At 34.5% G+C, this 19,040-nt stretch overlaps 2 protein-coding genes across 4 annotated transcripts; one reads left to right on the top strand and one right to left on the bottom strand.

Annotated features, from left to right (window-relative positions):
* Positions 1-1,526: 1,526 nt before the first annotated feature.
* LOC106666154 lies at positions 1,527-9,980 on the bottom strand. 3 transcript variants are annotated; one of them, XM_014393113.2, is made up of 2 exons: positions 9,506-9,962; positions 1,527-1,841 (listed from the first exon to the last, which is right to left on the bottom strand). In XM_014393113.2, the coding sequence occupies exons 1-2, from the start codon at positions 9,792-9,794 to the stop codon at positions 1,726-1,728; spliced, it is 405 nt and encodes a 134-aa protein (XP_014248599.1). In that variant the 5' UTR covers positions 9,795-9,962; the 3' UTR covers positions 1,527-1,725. The 3 variants fall into 3 exon arrangements, with proteins under 3 accessions (XP_014248599.1, XP_014248600.1, XP_024085401.1); XM_014393114.2 differs by having other exon boundaries at positions 1,826-2,263; positions 9,506-9,886; XM_024229633.1 differs by lacking the exon at positions 1,527-1,841 and adding an exon at positions 2,273-2,569 and having other exon boundaries at positions 9,506-9,980.
* Positions 9,981-12,736: 2,756 nt separating this feature from the next.
* LOC106666152 (transcriptional regulator ATRX-like) lies at positions 12,737-18,814 on the top strand. The gene is made up of 5 exons (XM_014393109.2): positions 12,737-14,042; positions 16,403-16,594; positions 16,679-16,941; positions 17,002-17,147; positions 18,012-18,814. The coding sequence occupies exons 1-5, from the start codon at positions 13,979-13,981 to the stop codon at positions 18,721-18,723; spliced, it is 1,377 nt and encodes a 458-aa protein (XP_014248595.1). The 5' UTR covers positions 12,737-13,978; the 3' UTR covers positions 18,724-18,814.
* Positions 18,815-19,040: the final 226 nt, after the last annotated feature.

The following is a 19,040-nucleotide window of genomic DNA, read 5'->3' as shown; positions in this document are numbered from 1 at the left end:
AGAGCAGACATGGTGTAGAGGCCTATAATTGTTCTCAAATCCCACCCGCTGGGAGAGTTCTTTCACCTTCTGTTTTGAGATGTTTATAAATCTCTTAGCTTGCCTCATACCTGGAGTATTTGTCCAGTGTTTGTTTTTCTTTTTCAATCATTTTTCCAGTGCTAACTTAAACACACACTCTGGAGTAGCTCTGGTCACATGGGCGAGAATTGCATTATTTTGGCTATTGGCTGTTCATTTCCTTCTATGCCTTTATGTCTGGGAACCCCCCCTCCCTTTAACACAATGATGTGGCCAGCGTTAATGTGTCTTTGTCTGTCTGTTCCAATGAGAAAATGTGGGGAAGTGAATGTTTTAGTGAGTTGATGAACATGTTTATGCATTTTCTTAATGATCTTGGTCGTTTTTTTTTTTTTTGACAAAATTTACCTTACTATGTGCCTATTTTTTTCCTGTATGGGGTTGTAAGGATTGGTTCCTTTAGCATTTAAAACTTTCATCTACTGTGCCAATCTTTGCTAATAGATGTCGTAGAAAATATTTGTTTCTTTTATGAAGTAAAGAATTCTTATCAGGAGTTGGTATCAAGATTTGTCTGGTTCAAGAATGGTTTCCCGATACCATAGCTTTTTCCTAGCCATTGAAATACGTTCTGTTGTTTCTGTCTCATTTAGGATATAAGTCATGTGTTGATAGACCCATTTTTTAGAGTGATATTTAACTGGGACATGTCCTGTAATTATGCAAGAGTTTTTAATTATTTTGTGTTTAGTAGGATTCCTCTTTCTCCCATTGGGTTCTTTTCACAACTAACCTTTTTGCTTGCCCTATGCTCCTAGAATTTGTTGTTTTCTTTAGTTATCCAAGATTCCTGTCTTTTGTAATATGCCTGTCGCTGACCGAGCATCTTCCTAGGTGAAATCTTCTCAACTTAAACCCATGCTTTTAAGAACAAAAATTGTTTACTCAGAGTTATTGTTTCCTTGAAAAAAAAAAAAAAAAAAACTATTTAAAAAACCAATTAATTCACTTGACAAGTTGGCTCTGGAAAGGATGAAATTGAACTGATGTCTTTATTTGTAATCTAAAAAGTATAAAAGGATTACTAACATCCTAAACAGGTGAACAAATTATGAATATTGTGTTTACATTTATAGAAAACAAATAAATAAGTTTTTTTTGGTCTTTGAGTGTATATATCTATTTCTAATTGGGATATTTCATGTTAAAAACACACCGATAAAATTAAGCATAAGAAAATTTCTGTGTTCCTGGGTGGCTGTTGAAAACACTGAAAATTATTCTGTAAAAAAAAATCTGAAAAAGATCAAAATTTGGTTTATTTTTCATTTAGTGGATAAGTGGTATATTATGTGTGTATACCTTCATTGAGTGTACGTAACATTATATGTCTGTACAGTTTTTATTTAAATAATTTGTTATACACCCATAATACTGAATGATTAACCCCTACGCAGGTGAATAAAAACAACGGAAATTAGCTTCAAATATTTTATTTACAAAAAAAAAAGTAACAAAAAAACATTTGGTAATATACATACTTTCCACACAACCCATCCATTTAACATTAAACAAATTTCCAGATGAATGAAAAGTCCACACTGACATAATAAATTAATAACATTGGCCACATATCGGCTTGGGGCGCCTGAAACTACATAAATCACAATGTTTAAATTTCACCTACTTTGGAATCCACATGGGTCAAACGTATTCCCCTTTAAAATTATAGTAATCACAGCCATGTGTTTGTTTTAAGTAGTGTTCCAAAAATAGTATATCTTCCTCTTCAGTTGAATTCATCTTTTCTTCGATATCACCTGAACAAAATTATTGCTAACAATTCAAGTTTTTTTTTTCTACAACAAATTTTTTATTATAAATCTTGAGATTGGTTCACTTGTGGTAGTGTTGAATCATGTATGTATATATTTGACATGCAGCATTAATATTTTCTTAATATTAACAGTTAGTTTATATATATTTTTATCTCCTTATATTAGTAATGTATGCCGTCAAAAAGACATCAGGATTAGTTTTTATCAAAATTATACAACAAAATTCTTCTACCAAAAAAAAAATTATAACTAACAGTTAACGGAATTGATAATCTATAGAACATTTTATAACAAAAAAAGTAAATTACAACAGAAACAAAACTATACTAAACAATGCCCTAAGTTATTAGATTTTACGTGAGATGAGAGGGCGTCCCTTCGAAGTTGCAGAGCCAAGGAAGCTTCTGAAATTACAAAACCAAATATAAAATAGATTTCTACAAACTTCCCTCGATCCATTACATAAAATTCAATCAACAAAAAATGTCACACGTCGGTATGTCGTTTAGAATACAAGTATCTAACAGTGAACCAACCTCCTAAATGCATTTATTAAGGGTATCAGTCTCGAAAAATGACCTTTTAAAAATTTATAATAAATTAAAATCGAAAAATATGGATGATTCGAATGAAAAATAACAAAATCAATAATATGAAACTTGATAAAAATATTTGCTGCCTTCCTGAACCTAGTAGCATTGATGAATGCACTGAAACAAAAACAATGTAGTCAAGTAACCACCCTGAAAAGAACTGCTTACAAAAGATCGAGGTAACTCAAACACAAAATGAAAAATTCAAACATATACAATATTTCACAGGCAATGTATTATCCAATAATAAAATATATATTTCATTATGATCAGCATTACCGCAAATCATGAATTGAGATATCACATGAGTGCAATGGGATATATTTCATATTAAATATATCACATTAAAACAATAAGTAAATACTGCAAAATAAAATAATATGTTTTAGATATAATCACATAATTACTATTGAAAGTAAATGAAAACATACAATACACATGGGAAATTAGCCTCGACATGAGTTAGGACTGCTTGGATTAATATGATTAAAAGAGTAAATTATCAAAAATCAGTGTATGGTGTGACCATTAGTTAATGATTATTTGGATATCGTGAAATGTGGTCTGGTGTGTTTAGAATAACATTTTCTTTATCATGCCAACGTTTCGATCTTTATTGAGATCATCTTCAGGGCCTGGGATTTATAAAATTGTTTAAATTATCCAAATAGATGTAGGATGTGAAAAATGAATTTATACAATGCTAGAAATTTATTTTTTCACATCCTACATGAATTTGTATAATTTAAACCATGTTTATAAAACCCAGGCCCTGAAGATGATCACAATGAAGAAGATTGAAACGTTGGCACGATAAAGAAAATGTTTTTCTAAATCTACGTCACACCAGACCGCATCCCACAATCTCCAAATAATCAGAAAATAAGTATTGACAAACAATTGAACATATTGTGCCTGTGGGGTACCGTCCCCTGATCGCTCTTGACGAAAAATGTGAAGACATACAAACAAAATGCATTAATGCACTGTATGTAAATATGTTCGCCTATATCGTTTGACTTATCCGATGATTCGGACTTTGATATCACCGCCATCCACAGTGAACTTGCTAAAAATAGGAAATATTACATCACACAGACAAACTTCAACTTACCAACCCTTTCTTTTTACAGCCAATAAAAATAGATTTAATGATCATTCAAAAAAATAAAAATATAAAAAAATTAATTAGAGAAATTTATTTTATCTTGTACTAAGCTAATTAATTTTTTAAAAAATCAATGACAACAAAATCGTATATTTGCACTTTGATTGCCTCTGACTACCCTGGACTGTCTATAGCTAGATTCGTTGGTTTTGCTTAGTCCTGAATAGTTTTTGTATTAAACACATGAAAAGTATACCTTTTTTTCTATAAATGTGTAAATGAGTCTGTCTGTAAAAAAAAAAAACCTAAACACACAATCTCTCTTCTTGTCATCAACCCCTTATACTTAAAAATGAGTCCAAAATAAACCAATCAGACTTGTATCAATTACAAACTAACTATTACCCTCAAACTCGTAAAACAAGCTAATGCTTAATAAAATGAACCAAAAATTAAAGAGAGAAAAAAAACCACGGTATTAAAAGATAAGACAAAACAGAAGAAATTTCCCTTGACTCTAAATAAATGAAACGATGTATTTTTTAAAACACCCAAACACTGCAACCATGACAGTACATCAGCTGGCGGGGATAGATTGAAGAATAGGAGATAAAAAGATAAAAAAATTGACAAATTTCTATAAATTGGTAATAATAAATCTCACAATTTATTTGTTTATTGTTATTATGTAATAACATAAATGAGTGTAAATGAAAAATAAAACATTGAAAATCTATGACAAAATATTAAACAATTATGACCAGCAAGTTCAATCAATGAAATGACAGTTTTAAAAATAAACTGCTCAAACAGTGCAGCCATGACTACTCACATCACATGACAGCCACAGAGTGATGAAAAAGAAATCGAAAGGTCAAGAACTGACCCATTTCTGCAAATGCACAGGCTGAAAACGCGTGGGGATTGTGATTTAAATTATTTTTCCATATTTGTTTATTGATAATATTATGTACTATTTAAAGATAAAATAAAGGGAATCAACAGGCAAAGAAACATCGGAAAATCCCTCAAATTCAATCAATGGAATGTTAGTAATTAAAAAATTCTGCTCAAACACTGCAATTATGACAGCACATTAACTGATAACTAATCGTCATCAAGAAAGATAGAAAATATCAGGAATGTGATTTAATCAATTTTTTATTATTAAGTAATTAAGGCAAACATGAACAATCATCGCTCTTATTATAACACAAGTGTGTACCATGAGGAAAAGAACGTTGGAAATATACAATAAAACATTTCAAATTTATGTAAATCAATTCCAATCGATGGAACGATAATTTTTTGAAAAACATTGCCCATGATTACTCGCATAAACTGCCAGTGTAGGCTGACGAACTATCATCGTCAAGAGTCATTTCAGGAAGCCGATGACTGCTTGCACCGCATGAGTGAATTTGGCTCCGTTTGCTTGATGATTTTCCTGGTTAATAAATGTCAAATTGAGATCAGAAAAAGGCTTTCTGTATGAGACATCGCAAAATAATTGTCGGTAATTTTCCTGAATTGTACGGATAAAAAAGTAGACAACCTAAATTGGATAGATAAGTGCCAAGTTCGATAAGGTGGGGACTTATAGTACTTTTAGAACTTGATGGTACTGCTTCAATAGTTTCTTTGTTAAGCCGTTCAAGTAGAGTCTATAACACTTAAAATTGCTTTACTAAACAATGGACGTGAAGAGCAAAAATGTAACAAATATATGTCTGTTAGTCCCATAAAGGAAAATCAAAGAAAAAACTAACAACAGAGCTCAGCAATGATGTAATAATACCTCAGATGCTATCTCATTTCAGCAAGTTGCTAGAAAAAAAGTGTTAAAGAATATTCATACCTTGTATGTAACCGTCAATAAGCTCTCCAAGGAAAACAAGCTTTAAAGAATAAATAACAAGGATACAACAAGATAATACTCCAGGCTAGAAAAACTATAACAAAAAAATTAATAGCCAGTAATTGGAATTTTAAAGGCTTGGAATGCAACATCAATAAAGATTACGACCAGCTTATAAGGAAATTTATTAAGGAAAGAGTTGTTATGGAATAAATAACTGTTGATAAAGTTTACCCAATTACATGAGGAAATAAAACTTTCATTCAAGCAGAATTACGCAATAATAAATGCAAGTAACTCATGCATTATTCACTAAAATTATTCATACACTTTTTTGTGGCAATTTTTCCTTAATTTTATTTTGTAACCATTTTTGGACTATAAACTAGACTATTTGACAATACATTTCACGGAATTGTTTTATTGAAAAATAATTAAGTGGTTCATTAAAATACAAAAATTTATGTTAATTCATACAATTATGTTATGGCTCTGCTAAAACATTTTTGTTAAGCAAACAACCACTAGGGGTAGCCTAAATTACATTAAATCATTCATACGTCAAATTATTTACACTAAAATTGAATTAAGTTTATCAATCCATTAAGAATTACATTCAAACATGGCTGAAGACAAAAGGTCAATGCCAAAAAAAAAAAAAAATTACATCAATCTGACATCTTTTGATAGTCACCCACAATTTTTCATAAGATATCTGTTAAATCATATTCAACTTGTAGAGGCGCTTATTTTCCAGAGCTCAAGCCCAAATGAAGCCCACCTTTTTTTAAAAAACAAATTGGGGGCTTTAAAAATGTGGTTCTGCTTCCCCTTTGTTGAGCCACTGACCAGAATGTATTATCATAGATAATCCATTTTTCATCACAACTAACAATTCTATCCAGGAAAGGTTCTTTTCTGTTTTTATAAGTGTTGCACAAACTTCACAATGATGATTTTTTTGGCTGTCATTTTATGCATGAGGAACCAAACTTTTTATCTTTTGATTTACTGAAAGATTCTCGAACAGTTGTTCTTTGTTTTTCTTTGACCAAAACTCACAGAACATGGAAGAAATCCTTCCTCGACCTTCTTTGTTTTTAGGGCGCTCTCTCTCTCTCTCTCTCTCTCTCTCTCTCTCTCTCTCTCTCTCTCTCTCTCTCGAAATTTTTAAAACACATTTAAATGGTGCTCTCACCAACACTGCCATCACTCCAGACTTCAGTAATGTTTCTGGCTATTTGGCCAAATTTAAACTCATAAAATGAAAATCACGCACTGACATCTTAGTAAAGATTGAATTATTCCCAAGTAACCCCTGGCCCCCAGAGAAATGCTAGGAAGTGCAGGATATCGACATGTGTAAAAACTCTTTTTTTTTAAAATTTGATTTTGATAAACTAATGATTATTATTGAAGCAATATTTCTTTTTTAAGTTTTTCATAAATCTCAAACTGTGTTTAGGATAAGTGTGAATTTATGCTACTATTTTATTAAATTTTTATAATTTGTGCATCAAGAGGATGTAATATGAAACATGGTGTGCTGTAAATAAATTATTATTTAAAAAATCACACTAATAAATACATTCATTTAGGCAAATAAAACAGCTAACATAGTCTGGTGGATCTCTGGGGTACTCTGTATGCCTTCACACACACTCAAGCCAAAAAGCTAAAGAGTATTTACATCGTTTTAAATTAATTGAAAACCCAAAGAGCGGATGTGATGAGGGAGCGGTACAGATGTAGGACCATCTGTTTTTGATTGCGAGCTACAGGAAAGGACTTAGGCTTCAGAGAGAAGTACTGCTGCAAGAGTCCACCATCGAACACACACTAGTTACACAATAAAATGGGGGGAAAAAATGAATTCTTTGGCCCACTGAATTATACAAGACCTAGGCTATTCAAAGAGAAAATGTGCATGTGAGTGCATTCTTAAATTTTGTAAATAATTTAAATTTTGGTGCATTCAAAGTTTAGCATCTAGGTAAAGAAAAAAATGTTCTTTTAATATAGTTAATGTAATATACAATTATATGTTGTAATGTTAAATACGTGCAATCAATCAAATTGGGGGCACATAGTTACGAATAAACTCCCTGGCTACAGGGATACTATGACCAGAAAAAAACCACAATCAACCAATTACGCTAATAAATACATTCATTCAGCCATGTAGAAGAGAGTGCCCCACTTTCAACACGCTCATTCTACAGAGACAACAAATATTTTGAGCCCTGAAGATGATCTCAATAAAGAATGAATAGTTGGAACAGTAAAGAAAATGTTTTTCTAAACCTATGTCACACCACCCAAAACATGAGTAATCAAACTCATTAGGGAAGTACGGTCTTCGGTCTTTCAAGCGGAAATACATGCCATTAATGCTTGTGCCCTGGAAAATCGTAAAATAGGTTACACTGACAAAAAAATCCTCATAAGATCAGATAGCCAAGCGGCTATTAAAGCATTAGCATGTAAAAGAATCACATCAAAATTAGTCAGTGAATCCAAAATCTCCAAAACCTGGAGACAACACAACCTGATGATATCTTGAGTGCAAGGGCAGGAATTTTGGATAACGACAAAGCAGAGACACTGGCCAGGGGAGGATCTGCAAGACCACACATAGGCCCCGAACCTATTCTTGGGATAACAAAAACAAATATAGAATCCTCCATCACAGAATGGATCCAAGCAAAACAAAAGGAGAAGTGGATAAACTCTAGCGGTGCTAGACATAGTAAACTTATGATGAAACAACCCACACCGAGACTGGCAAACTCACTGCTGCAATTGGAGAGGGCCAAACTCAGAGGAGTGGTAGGACTACTAACCGGTCACTGGATCTGAGAAAACATCTACATAACGTGGGTGTATACAACGATGATCCCATTTGCAGATTATGTAATAAGGAGGAGGAAACAGCCACTCATATCATCTTCGAATGCGAAGCAACAGCTCAATGGAGGTTTAACCTAACGTCCGGAAAAGGCTTAGGGAATCAAATTGCAGCAGCAACAGTCAATGAACTGATACTTCTAAGAAGAAGGATTGAGTGTATTGACTGAACTAAGGAACTAGGAAGGTACAATAAACCAGAAGGCTGCAGTGCCTGGGGAATACAAACCCCGCTTCCTAGTATCCTTTTCCACCATACCATGTCACACCAGACCGCATCTCACGATCTCCAAATAATCATCAACTAACAGTCACTAAACATCACACGTAATATACAATTGATATGTATGTTAAATAAGTGCAATCAAATTGGGGCACATAGTTATGAATAAAACCCTTTGTACAGGGTTATTGTGACCAAGAAAAAAAAAAAAAAAAAAAACACAATCACACGAATAAAAATACATTCATTCAGATAAAAAATAAAACAACTAACATAGTTTGGTGGATCTTTGGGGTACCTACTCTATATCCCTCCACCAAAACCTTTTGTATTTTAATATAACACTTAATTATTTTCTAAACAAACTATTATGAAATGTATCGTTGAAAACTGTAGTTTACAGTCTGAAGAAAGGCTTTAGTTACCGAATAAAGTGAAAGAAAAAAAATTATGAATTCTTTTGCCCACTATGTACAAGACCTGGGTTATCTACGAGAAATTGTTAAAGTGAACTAATATTTTTAAGAAATTTTTAAAAAAGCTGTTTTAAGTCTGAATTGTGATTGAACTTTTTTCTTAGTGGTTTTGTTTTGTAAAGAACAACAAGAACTTTGAAGGAAAAAGAGGAAAAAAAAGAATAAGAGAAGGAAAAAAAAGACTAATTTTGAAATTTGACGGTTATGGTAGAGGGGGAAGCTGACACACTCCCACCACGGTAAAGGAGCCTCTAGCCCTCTATGTTAATCTAAGCTCGTTGGTTGGAAAGTACGCTGCTCGTAAATTGCTTAAGAGTGTAACTGTTATTTCGCAAGAGAGAACTAGGTCATCCGATTCATTTCCACGAGTTTGGTTCGTACGTAATCGCTATTTTTAGCGTTAAACCAATTACAAAACAAAAGTTTAAAAAAAATAAATCGACTAAAAGTGTGTAAATTGAAAAGGGGGCGGAGGATTCACCTTGGCGTATCCTTTTGTTCCGTTCGGAGCCGAGGTCGGCAGCTTGGCGTTTCCTTGCGTGCGCTCTCCGGCTCTCCTCGTTTCCGTCGCAGTCGGGCGCCGCCGTCGTGTCCATCGACTCGTCGTCCGGAGGCGGCGCGCCGACTGCGTGGACCCTCTCGTAGCCGTAGTACGTGCCGGCCGAGACGTGGCTCGGCGGACGCATGGTTGGTGAGTGATGAAAGTCCGCGAACTCGCTGAAAGACTTGCGATTCCCCCAGCAGATGCTCCCGTTGTGAAGGCCTGGCATTTCGACCGAGTTCTGTCGGAACGGGCCGAACGAGGAGCGTCTGACGGGTCCCCGACGGGGTGAGGGCGCGAGGAGGGAAACGCCAGCCAATCCGGTTAGAGCCACCAGCCTTCTTGATACATATTTATTGACATTTTCGAACAAAAATGTGAAGCTTCTTTAATTTCCTTTACTTAAACAATTTATAATTGTTTTAATTCAATTACAACGATAAAAGTAACCTATAGAGAAGGGAAAAGGATCTGCTTATCGATCACTGAGGAATCGTTCACTCACCCAAAGAATTTCCAATGATAAAATATCTTTGCTCAACTGTCTTGTGTCTCTAAGTAGAATCTTTCGTATATTAAGAAATAGCTATTAACGTTTTTTATATCAATTAGGAAAGTTTACAATTTAAAAAAATCATTTGTATAAAAAAGGGTGCTTTATAGCTGTTTTAAATCGATGTCGGGACGTATCGATTTAGCAATCATTGATCAGTGAACCGTTCACTCACTCAAATAAAAAGTTTCTTTTTCAAAACTGTCTTACATGACTTATAATTTGACTTAAATAAGAACAAGACTGAGGGACTGTTTTTTATATTAACTAAGAAGTTGTACAGTTTAATTACATTTAATTATTCCAATTGTAGGAGTTAGAGTGTGGCCTACAGAGACTGAAAACGGATCGCTTGGCGATCACTATTTCATGTTTCATTTACAATTTAAAAAATCAACAAGGTCTACTGTATATCTATACACAATGGGCAGCTTCCAGAAGCTGGCTTTGTCAGAAAGTTGAGATTCATACTACAAAAGAAGTGAATTCAATTAACAAAGGCAAACTGGTGAGGAGAGTTTATACTCAAAAGCACTTGTAATAGCATCCTTAGATTTAACAAAAAAGACTGTTGTACTACTAATCGCCCATGGCAATATAGATGATCACTGTAGGGCTAGGTAGCAACTACCATGTGCAGCAAAACCGAACACTACGTCCCATATCTAATGTAGGGATGGTTAGCTTGCTCCTTAGTGTGTAAGACTTTTCCCGAAACGATCTGACAGACCGATGTCGCCCACATTACTGGTATGTTATAAAAAACGTGTTTGTCTAATGCAGAGGCAGGTGCAGAAAGATAGGCACATTTGGATGTAGAAAATTACTAAGCTAAAGGTTAATCACTTAGTATATATTTCAGGGAAGAAATCTCTAAAAAAAAACAAGTAAGGTTTGACACTAAAAGTGGTTTTATATATCCGATATTTTATTAACCTTTGAAACTGCACCTTTTGTTGCTCTGACCCACCAACGTTGATGTAGCATGTCGAAACTTTTCTGACAGACCAAAACCAAGTTGATAGGCAGATCAGGATCAACGGGAGCGATCAAGCATTTCATCACCACGTAGACCTCATAAAAAATTTTCACAAACCAAAAATCGGGTTTGGTGGGTTCGGTGAAATCATCTGGAGGTCTGCGGGGTAATGAAACTATATATAGGGTCGTTTCCGATCATCTTGGTCTGTACAATGAGTTTTTAATAACATGCCAACCATCGATGAAGGAGAATGTCGAAAGGCAGACCTGGATAATCAGAATAGACAGACCAATCACTTCATTACATCGCATATCTCAAGCAGAATTTTCACAAACCGAAATAAGGGTTGTCTTGTGTGAATTCCTCTAGAGGTTTGAGGTGTGATGAACCTGTAGCTAGGCCATTTCCGATCATCTTGGTCTGAAAAACGCGTTTTTAATAACACGCAACCGACCATCGATGAAGACCATTGAAGAAGAAATGTCCAAACTTTTCTGACAGACCAAAACCAAGTTAAGATAGGCTGATCAGGATGAACGAGCGATCAAGCATTTCATCATCCCGTAGACAACAAAAAGAATTTTCACAAACCATAAATCGGGTTGTGTTCTATGAAATCCTCTGGAAGTCTGCAGAATAATGAAACTGTACTAGGGCGTTTCCAATCATGTTGGTCTGTAAAACAAGTTTTTAATAACACGCCAACCAACGATGAAGGACAATGTCAAAAGGCAGACCTGGATAATCGGAAACGACCATCACTTCATTACACCACACACCTCAACGATTTTCACAAACCCAAATAAGGCTTGACATGACTGGAACTCTCCGAGCCTGCAGTTGTTGTTTGGCGATTTGGTAACAAAATTGGTGGGTTTATTCGTTATTGAAAACGCCTCTGATCAGAGCAAACGCAGATCCATGAAGATAAAACCAACTTGTAGAAAATGACCAAACTACATGTTCGTCACTCTGTATATCTCAAGGTAGAAATATCACAAACTAAAGTAAGGTTGGAAACTGAAGGTGTTTTTATATATCTTCTATAACGTGTAGTATATTTATATCAACCGACCAAATGTATGCTGATAGAGACACACTGTGGAATATTTGGTAATGAGAAGGTGGACCATTTGGCAAAGCAGGCTGTCCTTAACGGAGATAAAATTACATCAAAATCCGATGTGACAGCTTGGCATAAAAGAAAGTCTTGCCAGCTATGGCAAAAGTAATGGGAAACGACTTCTAATGTCAAACTTAGAGAGATAAAAGACTATGTAAAAGCTTGGGCCTCATCTCGTAGGGAGTACAGGCACGAAGAAGTTGTCCTTGCTAGGCTCAGAATCGTAGGCTTACTCATTCTTATCTCATGGCATAAAAGATACTCCGCTTTGTAGTGTTTGTACAGAAAGGATAACAGTTAAACACATTTTGACACAGTACCAAAAATATGAAGGAGAAAGATATCAGCTGAAAATCCAACCCACATCAAAGACTCGCTTGGTGATGACCCCGACCAAATAGATAAACTACTAACTTTCCTATAAAAAAAATAAACTAATTTCTGAAATAAGAAGATAAAATTATAAAATAATTTAATACAAAAGAATTAATTTCATGCGATGATCTGTATTTTACTCAGAGTTGGAGATGTCTTTGGTTGCGGCTTGTGCCTCTGGGATCCTTGGGTCATTATGAGGTCCCAAATCGGGGAGGTGTGTGGACGACCGACGACCTCACACACCTCTCAATGATCTGTCCTAAAGTCTAAGCACGTGATTCTGCCGGAGCCCTGGTTCCCGCTGTCGATTGGTTCCTGGTCTGTGGCCCACTCGCCTCCCAGCCGGAAAACTTTTAAGGCCGATGATGACCCAAAGCGGTTGATCGCCTTTTATTTCGAAGTTAGGAAAGCCAGGACGATCGGCAATATTTGTGTAGTAGTTGTAGAATCCAGTCGACTTAGCTACCTGCTGGTTTGTTTGTTTGAACCTTTTATAACTTTGGTTTTAAGACTGGTTGTGATTCTTGCGCCATATTGGTATGTTGTATATGAAGTTGGTTGTTGTAGTATCATGTTTCAATCAATACAGCGGATAACTATTTTTGAAGTGTAAGATAATCGACAGACATTGGTGTACGATAAAGGATGTACACTGTAAGTAAAGACAGAACATTTATCTGGATCGTCAAGAAATGATTAGGATGACACGGCATTACGAAACCGGACGGGCCACATGCCGTCAACGCCATCTCGCGGTTAGGGCCGAATAGGACAGAAAGAAATCGGGTCGGCCTCGCCCAGAAAACTTACGTTTCGATACAAAAGCTTTAGGACGAGTCGTTTATTGTTTAGTACGTGCGTGTTATAAGTGTTTTGTTTTTTATATCTGAGAGTTTGTTTGTCGGCCGTAGACACGCGGTGGGAAACGCGGGTGGGAATCGGCGTATATGCGTAAAAAGATCGGCCTCAGAAGCATCGGAATTCGAACTTACAAGCGCTGCTGTCGCTTGGAAGCCCGATCGTCAAACCGGCACTCGGTGGCTCTGCTGGTAGACGTTTCTGGCAATCATTTTTATCTCCGTTGTCCGTCCCTGCTCGTTATTCGCACGTCTCGACCCGACCGGAACGTCCGCGATGTCCTCCAGTGCCGGGTCTCCGTGAGAAGCGACTCGTTTCAGCCGGGATGCGACCGCGGATCGGGCAACGCTGATAACGCCCTACTCAGAAGCGAGAACTGGCTCAGACGCAACACCGACCCGAGGAGATTTTTATAGGCTAAAAGTTTTAAACCTTTTTTCTCGAATGGGAGCGTGAGGTTTCGGCAGGCGTTCCTTCATCGCATCTCACGCCGGAGAGTCACAGGAAAAAGCAGTCACGATGGAAATCGACCCGTTTTCCATGCTGGAAATCTCCCTTCACGAAGATGTACCGAACGGAGAAGGTAAACGAACTGACGGATTTACATTTCAAACGGGTCAAAAACTACCAAAAAACTACGTTTATTGTTGCTCTTTGAAACCAAGACATCCATTTCCTCAGACTTGCCATTTTCCCCTCTACCTAACGTTAACATAAATATTTACAAAACATTTGATCAGTTATGCTATAAAAGTCAAACAAAGACAAAGCATAACCTTCCTCGTTTTAACATAAAAAAAAAACGCTTTGACATTTGACAAATATAACCGCAAAAATTCCGATCGCGTATTTAAAAACTCCGAACCTAAAACTCCCAAAATCGTCACAAAACATAAATAATAAACAAAGTTCTCGACGGCCCGCCTCCACGGGCTTTTTGTGTCTTTGATTTGTTTGCCGTAATTTATAAAAGTGTGTACGTCAAATTTTGGCGGCTTAGTTTAATTACGAGGTTTTGTTTTGATGACTGGTTTCATCAACTTCCGCCTGCCGACAACCGTTTCCCTCCAATTTCCCAATACATAAAATTTAACACGATAAATTTTAAATTTAATTTTTTTTTCACATCCGACATCGAAAACAATATAAAAAATCTAACAAATTTGAATACAGTATACAAGAAAAGTACAATTGTGAAAACATAACACGATCTTATCAAATTAGTTTCACTCAACGATATAGATTAGTTTATGTAAAATAACCAAAAAGTACAACTTAAGTCACAAGGCATTAACATTTACATTATATTTGTTATTGAAAAGTCAAAAAAAAAAAGAGGAAACAAATTTAATTTCACTCTACAATATAATAGTTAATCTCTACCAAAAAATACAAGAATATTGATTTACCAAGAAATTAAAAATTATTATCCTTAATACATTTGTTACTTAAAAGAAGTAGGAAAAACATACAATTGTGCAGATGTAACATCAAGTTAGATTATCAACAGGTCTAGCATAAACTTACCCTAAGAAGGGCCTGTATTTTGGAGCTGTCACATTTCAAGAAACATTATTTAAGAAATAAATAAAAACTTTGTAAGAATTTATTTGTAATTAAAAAAATGCTAAAGTACAACTTAAGTCACTAAAGGGTCTGGCATAAATCTATTCCTGAATCACTCAATGATTCAGTTAATTCAATTTTCTATACTTAAAATGTACAGTAATCAATTTGTCACCAAGCTGTAAAAATTCTATATTAAAATGATACGAAGTTTGCATTATTCTTGATATGTTTGTTATTGAAAAGCCAAAAAAAGTACAAATGTGCAGACAGAAAACAATAATAGCTACAGGTCTTGTTTAAATTTAGTTTTTTCATCAATACAGAAGTTAATCGTTAAAAAAAAAAATTATAAAGAAATTAAAAACTATTGTCCTTCATACATTTGGTACTAAAAAGAAGTAGGAAAAATACAATTGTGTAGATGTAACATCAAGTTTGATTCTCACCAGGGTCTAGCATAAACTTACCCTAAGAAGGGCCTGTGTCGTTTTGGAGCTGTCAAATTACAAGAAATATTATTTAAGAAATATATAAAAACTTAGGCCTTAGATAAAAACTATTATTAATTAAAATAATTAATACAGTCATTTATGACTATTAAACATACATAAATTAAATTTATTATTGAAAAGCCAATAAAGTACAAATGTTGAGATAGAAAACAATAATAGCTACAGGTCTTGCATAAATTCATTTCACGCACCAATACAGAAGTTAATCGTCCAATAAATAAATAAATCAAATAAAAAAATAGAAAAGCATTAATTTACAAAGAAATTAAAATCTATTATCCTTAATACATTTGTTACTTACAAGAAGTAGGAAAAAATACAATTGTGCAGATGTAACATCAAGTTAGATTCTCAACAGGTCTAGCATAAACTTACCCTAAGAAGGGCCTGCGTCATTTTGGAGCTGTCAAATTACAAGAAACGTTTTTTAAGATGTAAATAAAATTTTTGTAAGATTATATTTGTAATTAAAAAAAGGAAAAGTAAAAATAAAAAGGAACTTAACTCACCAATAGGTCTGGCATAAATCTAGTTTCGATCAACGTTATAGTTAAGCTTTTAAAAAAATCTACATTAAAACCATATGATGTTTGCATTATTCTTTGCTTTATATTTGGTATTGTAATAAAATAAAAAAATCCAAATGATCCAGCATCTATTTTCAATCATCCTATTCTGCCTATTCTTTGGAAAAATGCATCTGGCAAAAGAATGAAACTTAATTACTAAAACATACAGGGATAAAGTTTTGGAAACACAGTCCCAAATCCAACTAGACAGATTTTTAAAGTTAAAAACGATTTTAAAAACATATTTTTTAACTGATAGCCACTGATTTATTTATAAAATTCCGATGTTTTAGAAGAAGGAATACAAGTCAATGTGGATCCTTCATATATGGACGATGGAGAAAGTGATTTTGCCGTTGTTAAAGAAGAAGAGATGGATGATTCAGGCATGGCATCGTACGCAATGGAAATGGTTATTAAAAATGGGAATAAGCTAGCCGTAATCTCTCCAGAGGAGGAGGCTTATAGGAAGAAGCTTTATAAAAGTAGGCAATTTATAAATTAATAATAATTGAACCGAATCTTTGTTTGCTGTGGTATTAAATAATTGTCTTGTTTAATGATTACAGCGATGAACATCGTACTTAGGAAAAGGTTACACTGTACAGTCTGTGATGCTCACATCGGATGCTATTTAGATCTTAATTTAGAAGAAATCGAACACCCCCTCTTAAAGGTTTTATCATGTGCTAGGTGCACTTTCACCTACAAGCACATAGATTTCCCACTCACCCCGGATGGTAAAGACGTCCGGTGTAGATGGTGCACGAAACCATCTTCAGAAGACTCTCCTCTTAGGTTCTGCAAATTCTGCCCTTTTGCATTCTGTGAGGTAATGAATGTTTTATGTTCAGATCAAAGAACAAGAGTAACGAATGTTTTATATTTACAGATGTGTATATATAGAAATCTTCCACTTGATGAATTATCTAGGAATAAAGGAGTTTGGATGTGTATCGTATGCAATATGAGTGAACTCTGGCCATCGAGGGCTGTCCTTTGGGCTCTTATTGCACAAATCCAATTCAACCAATCAAGGTAATTACAATTTCATTTTATATACATATACAAAATTAATAATTAATTAATAGCTAATGACTAGCAACACTGTTCTTACATTGAAAATTAGTTTTTTTTTATCCTATAGAAAGAATTAGAATCCTAGGACTAGTTTTGTAAGCAAATAAAAAAAATGGTCATAATTAGACCCCAGAGTTTTATGCACTAAAAATCCTCAAATGTGCCATATAATTTGCACTAAAAATATTAAAATATACAGCATGAAAGTTAGAAAAATCTTCCAGGATTTCTAAATCAATGTACTTAAGTTTTGGCCAATATAAAATTTACAATTTTGTGTTTGCCATAACATTTGTTGTGTATTGTGGCGGCAGCCTTTGGGCATCATTGGCTCAAAGCCTCATGTTCTTCTAGCCAGGCTTGGAGAAGGACAGACCTGCGTTTTAAAACCTTCTTCAAATTGTAAAGAAATTTTTTGATTCAGATTAAATCTCTTGCTTTCATTTTTAAGCAATGGTGAGCTTTTTTATTTCAATTCATATTTGGATTTATGATTTTTTGAAAATCATACTAATATATACATACATAATACAATACTACATGATCATCACTTTTAATTTTTTTCCGGCCTTCAGTTTTAATTTTGGCCTTGGTTGTTTTGAGGCTTTTCCCCTTTTGGCTAAGCTTTCTGTTGGGCTAACACCTCCAGGTTTTTTGGTTTTTGGGGGACATTAAGGAAGCTTCATTATGTGTCATAATTTTTAGATTAAGTTAAAAGTGGATTCAGCATAAAAAAATATAAAATAAAGGTTATGGTGTTTTTTGCTCAAACTTACTCACTTTTCTAGATTTGATTTGGTATTAATTTTCATATGTTTTTAGGGAAGGAGTAGAAAAGTGGGAAGGTGATGTGTCTCAATGTTGTAAATCAAATAAGGGAAAAGCAGGCAAATCTATGTCCAAAATTGAAGAAGATAAAAGGACGAATGGACACGGATTTCCAGGTTTGGGGCTAGGTAATATACGAGACAGAAATATATTCGGGAGAATGCTGGGCTACCATGATAATAAAAAGACGACTGTAATAATGCCTGATCCCAATTCGAAATCGTCCGTAATGCGTTCGATACATACCGCAGAAAAGATCGAAAGGCCTAGACCGTTGCCGGCATCAAAGTATGAAACTCACTGGTTGAAGGACAAGATCGACACAATCTGCACGACGCTCCTCGCCTTGAACAAAAACTTGAAAAGGGTGTCCGAGTCACTGCCTGATGTGGACGACAAGTTCAACATTAAATCGAAAATGATTTCCATTACCTCCCTCCTCAACATTGGCTCCAATCAAATAACAATGTATACGAAGGAATTGGAAAACGAATGGAAGAAAGTTTTGGAGACAAAGTCGTACAAGATTGTTAAAAAAGGTTTGCTGAGACGAAATCCAGTCCCTTATCGAAGAACATCTGCGATCACAAAAACGTTCGAATTAAGCCCAGTTGATAGACTGTATATGGAAAAGTACAATATTAAACCGTGTTACGTAAAACTCAATCGGGTGGATAAATTTGAAGTTATAAACATTGATGACTAGGACAATACTCAGTATGAATTAATATAAAAATTGTAAATAATAAACCCTTAATTATAACAAATTCAGAAAATTTAAAATACTTATTATGCCATTAAAATTATATTTAAATTGAAATTTATTTTTAATCTCACTAGATTTAAAACAAATTTTTAAAGACATTTTTGAATGGACAGTTATGATTGTGCCTACCCACGATGTGCATCTTTTGTGTTTAACTTTTTGTGTTTATTTAATGTTTTCAACGTACAAAGGACTTATGCGCGTATATAGTTAGATAAAAGAGAACAGTGCTTTTCTCATATATCTGCTGTGTGCAA

The sequence above is a fragment of the Cimex lectularius genome, unplaced genomic scaffold (assembly GCF_000648675.2).
Source record: "Cimex lectularius strain Harlan isolate CLEC.00 unplaced genomic scaffold, Clec_2.1 scaffold5, whole genome shotgun sequence".
Taxonomy (NCBI): domain Eukaryota; kingdom Metazoa; phylum Arthropoda; class Insecta; order Hemiptera; family Cimicidae; genus Cimex; species Cimex lectularius.
This window is presented reverse-complemented; position numbering and strand designations above follow the sequence as displayed.

Excerpts from the sequence above, each read along its gene's own strand:
- LOC106666152 (XM_014393109.2), top strand. The coding sequence starts at position 13,979 with ATGGAAATCGACCCGTTTTCCATGCTGGAAATCTCCCTTCACGAAGAT. Across the intron at positions 16,595-16,678 it reads TAGGAAGAAGCTTTATAAAA|CGATGAACATCGTACTTAGG; the intron begins GTAGGCAATTTA and ends TAATGATTACAG. Across the intron at positions 16,942-17,001 it reads GCCCTTTTGCATTCTGTGAG|ATGTGTATATATAGAAATCT; the intron begins GTAATGAATGTT and ends TTATATTTACAG.
- LOC106666154 (XM_014393113.2), bottom strand. The coding sequence starts at position 9,794 with ATGCCAGGCCTTCACAACGGGAGCATCTGCTGGGGGAATCGCAAGTCT. Across the intron at positions 1,842-9,505 it reads GAACAAAAGGATACGCCAAG|GTGATATCGAAGAAAAGATG; the intron begins GTGAATCCTCCG and ends AATTTTGTTCAG.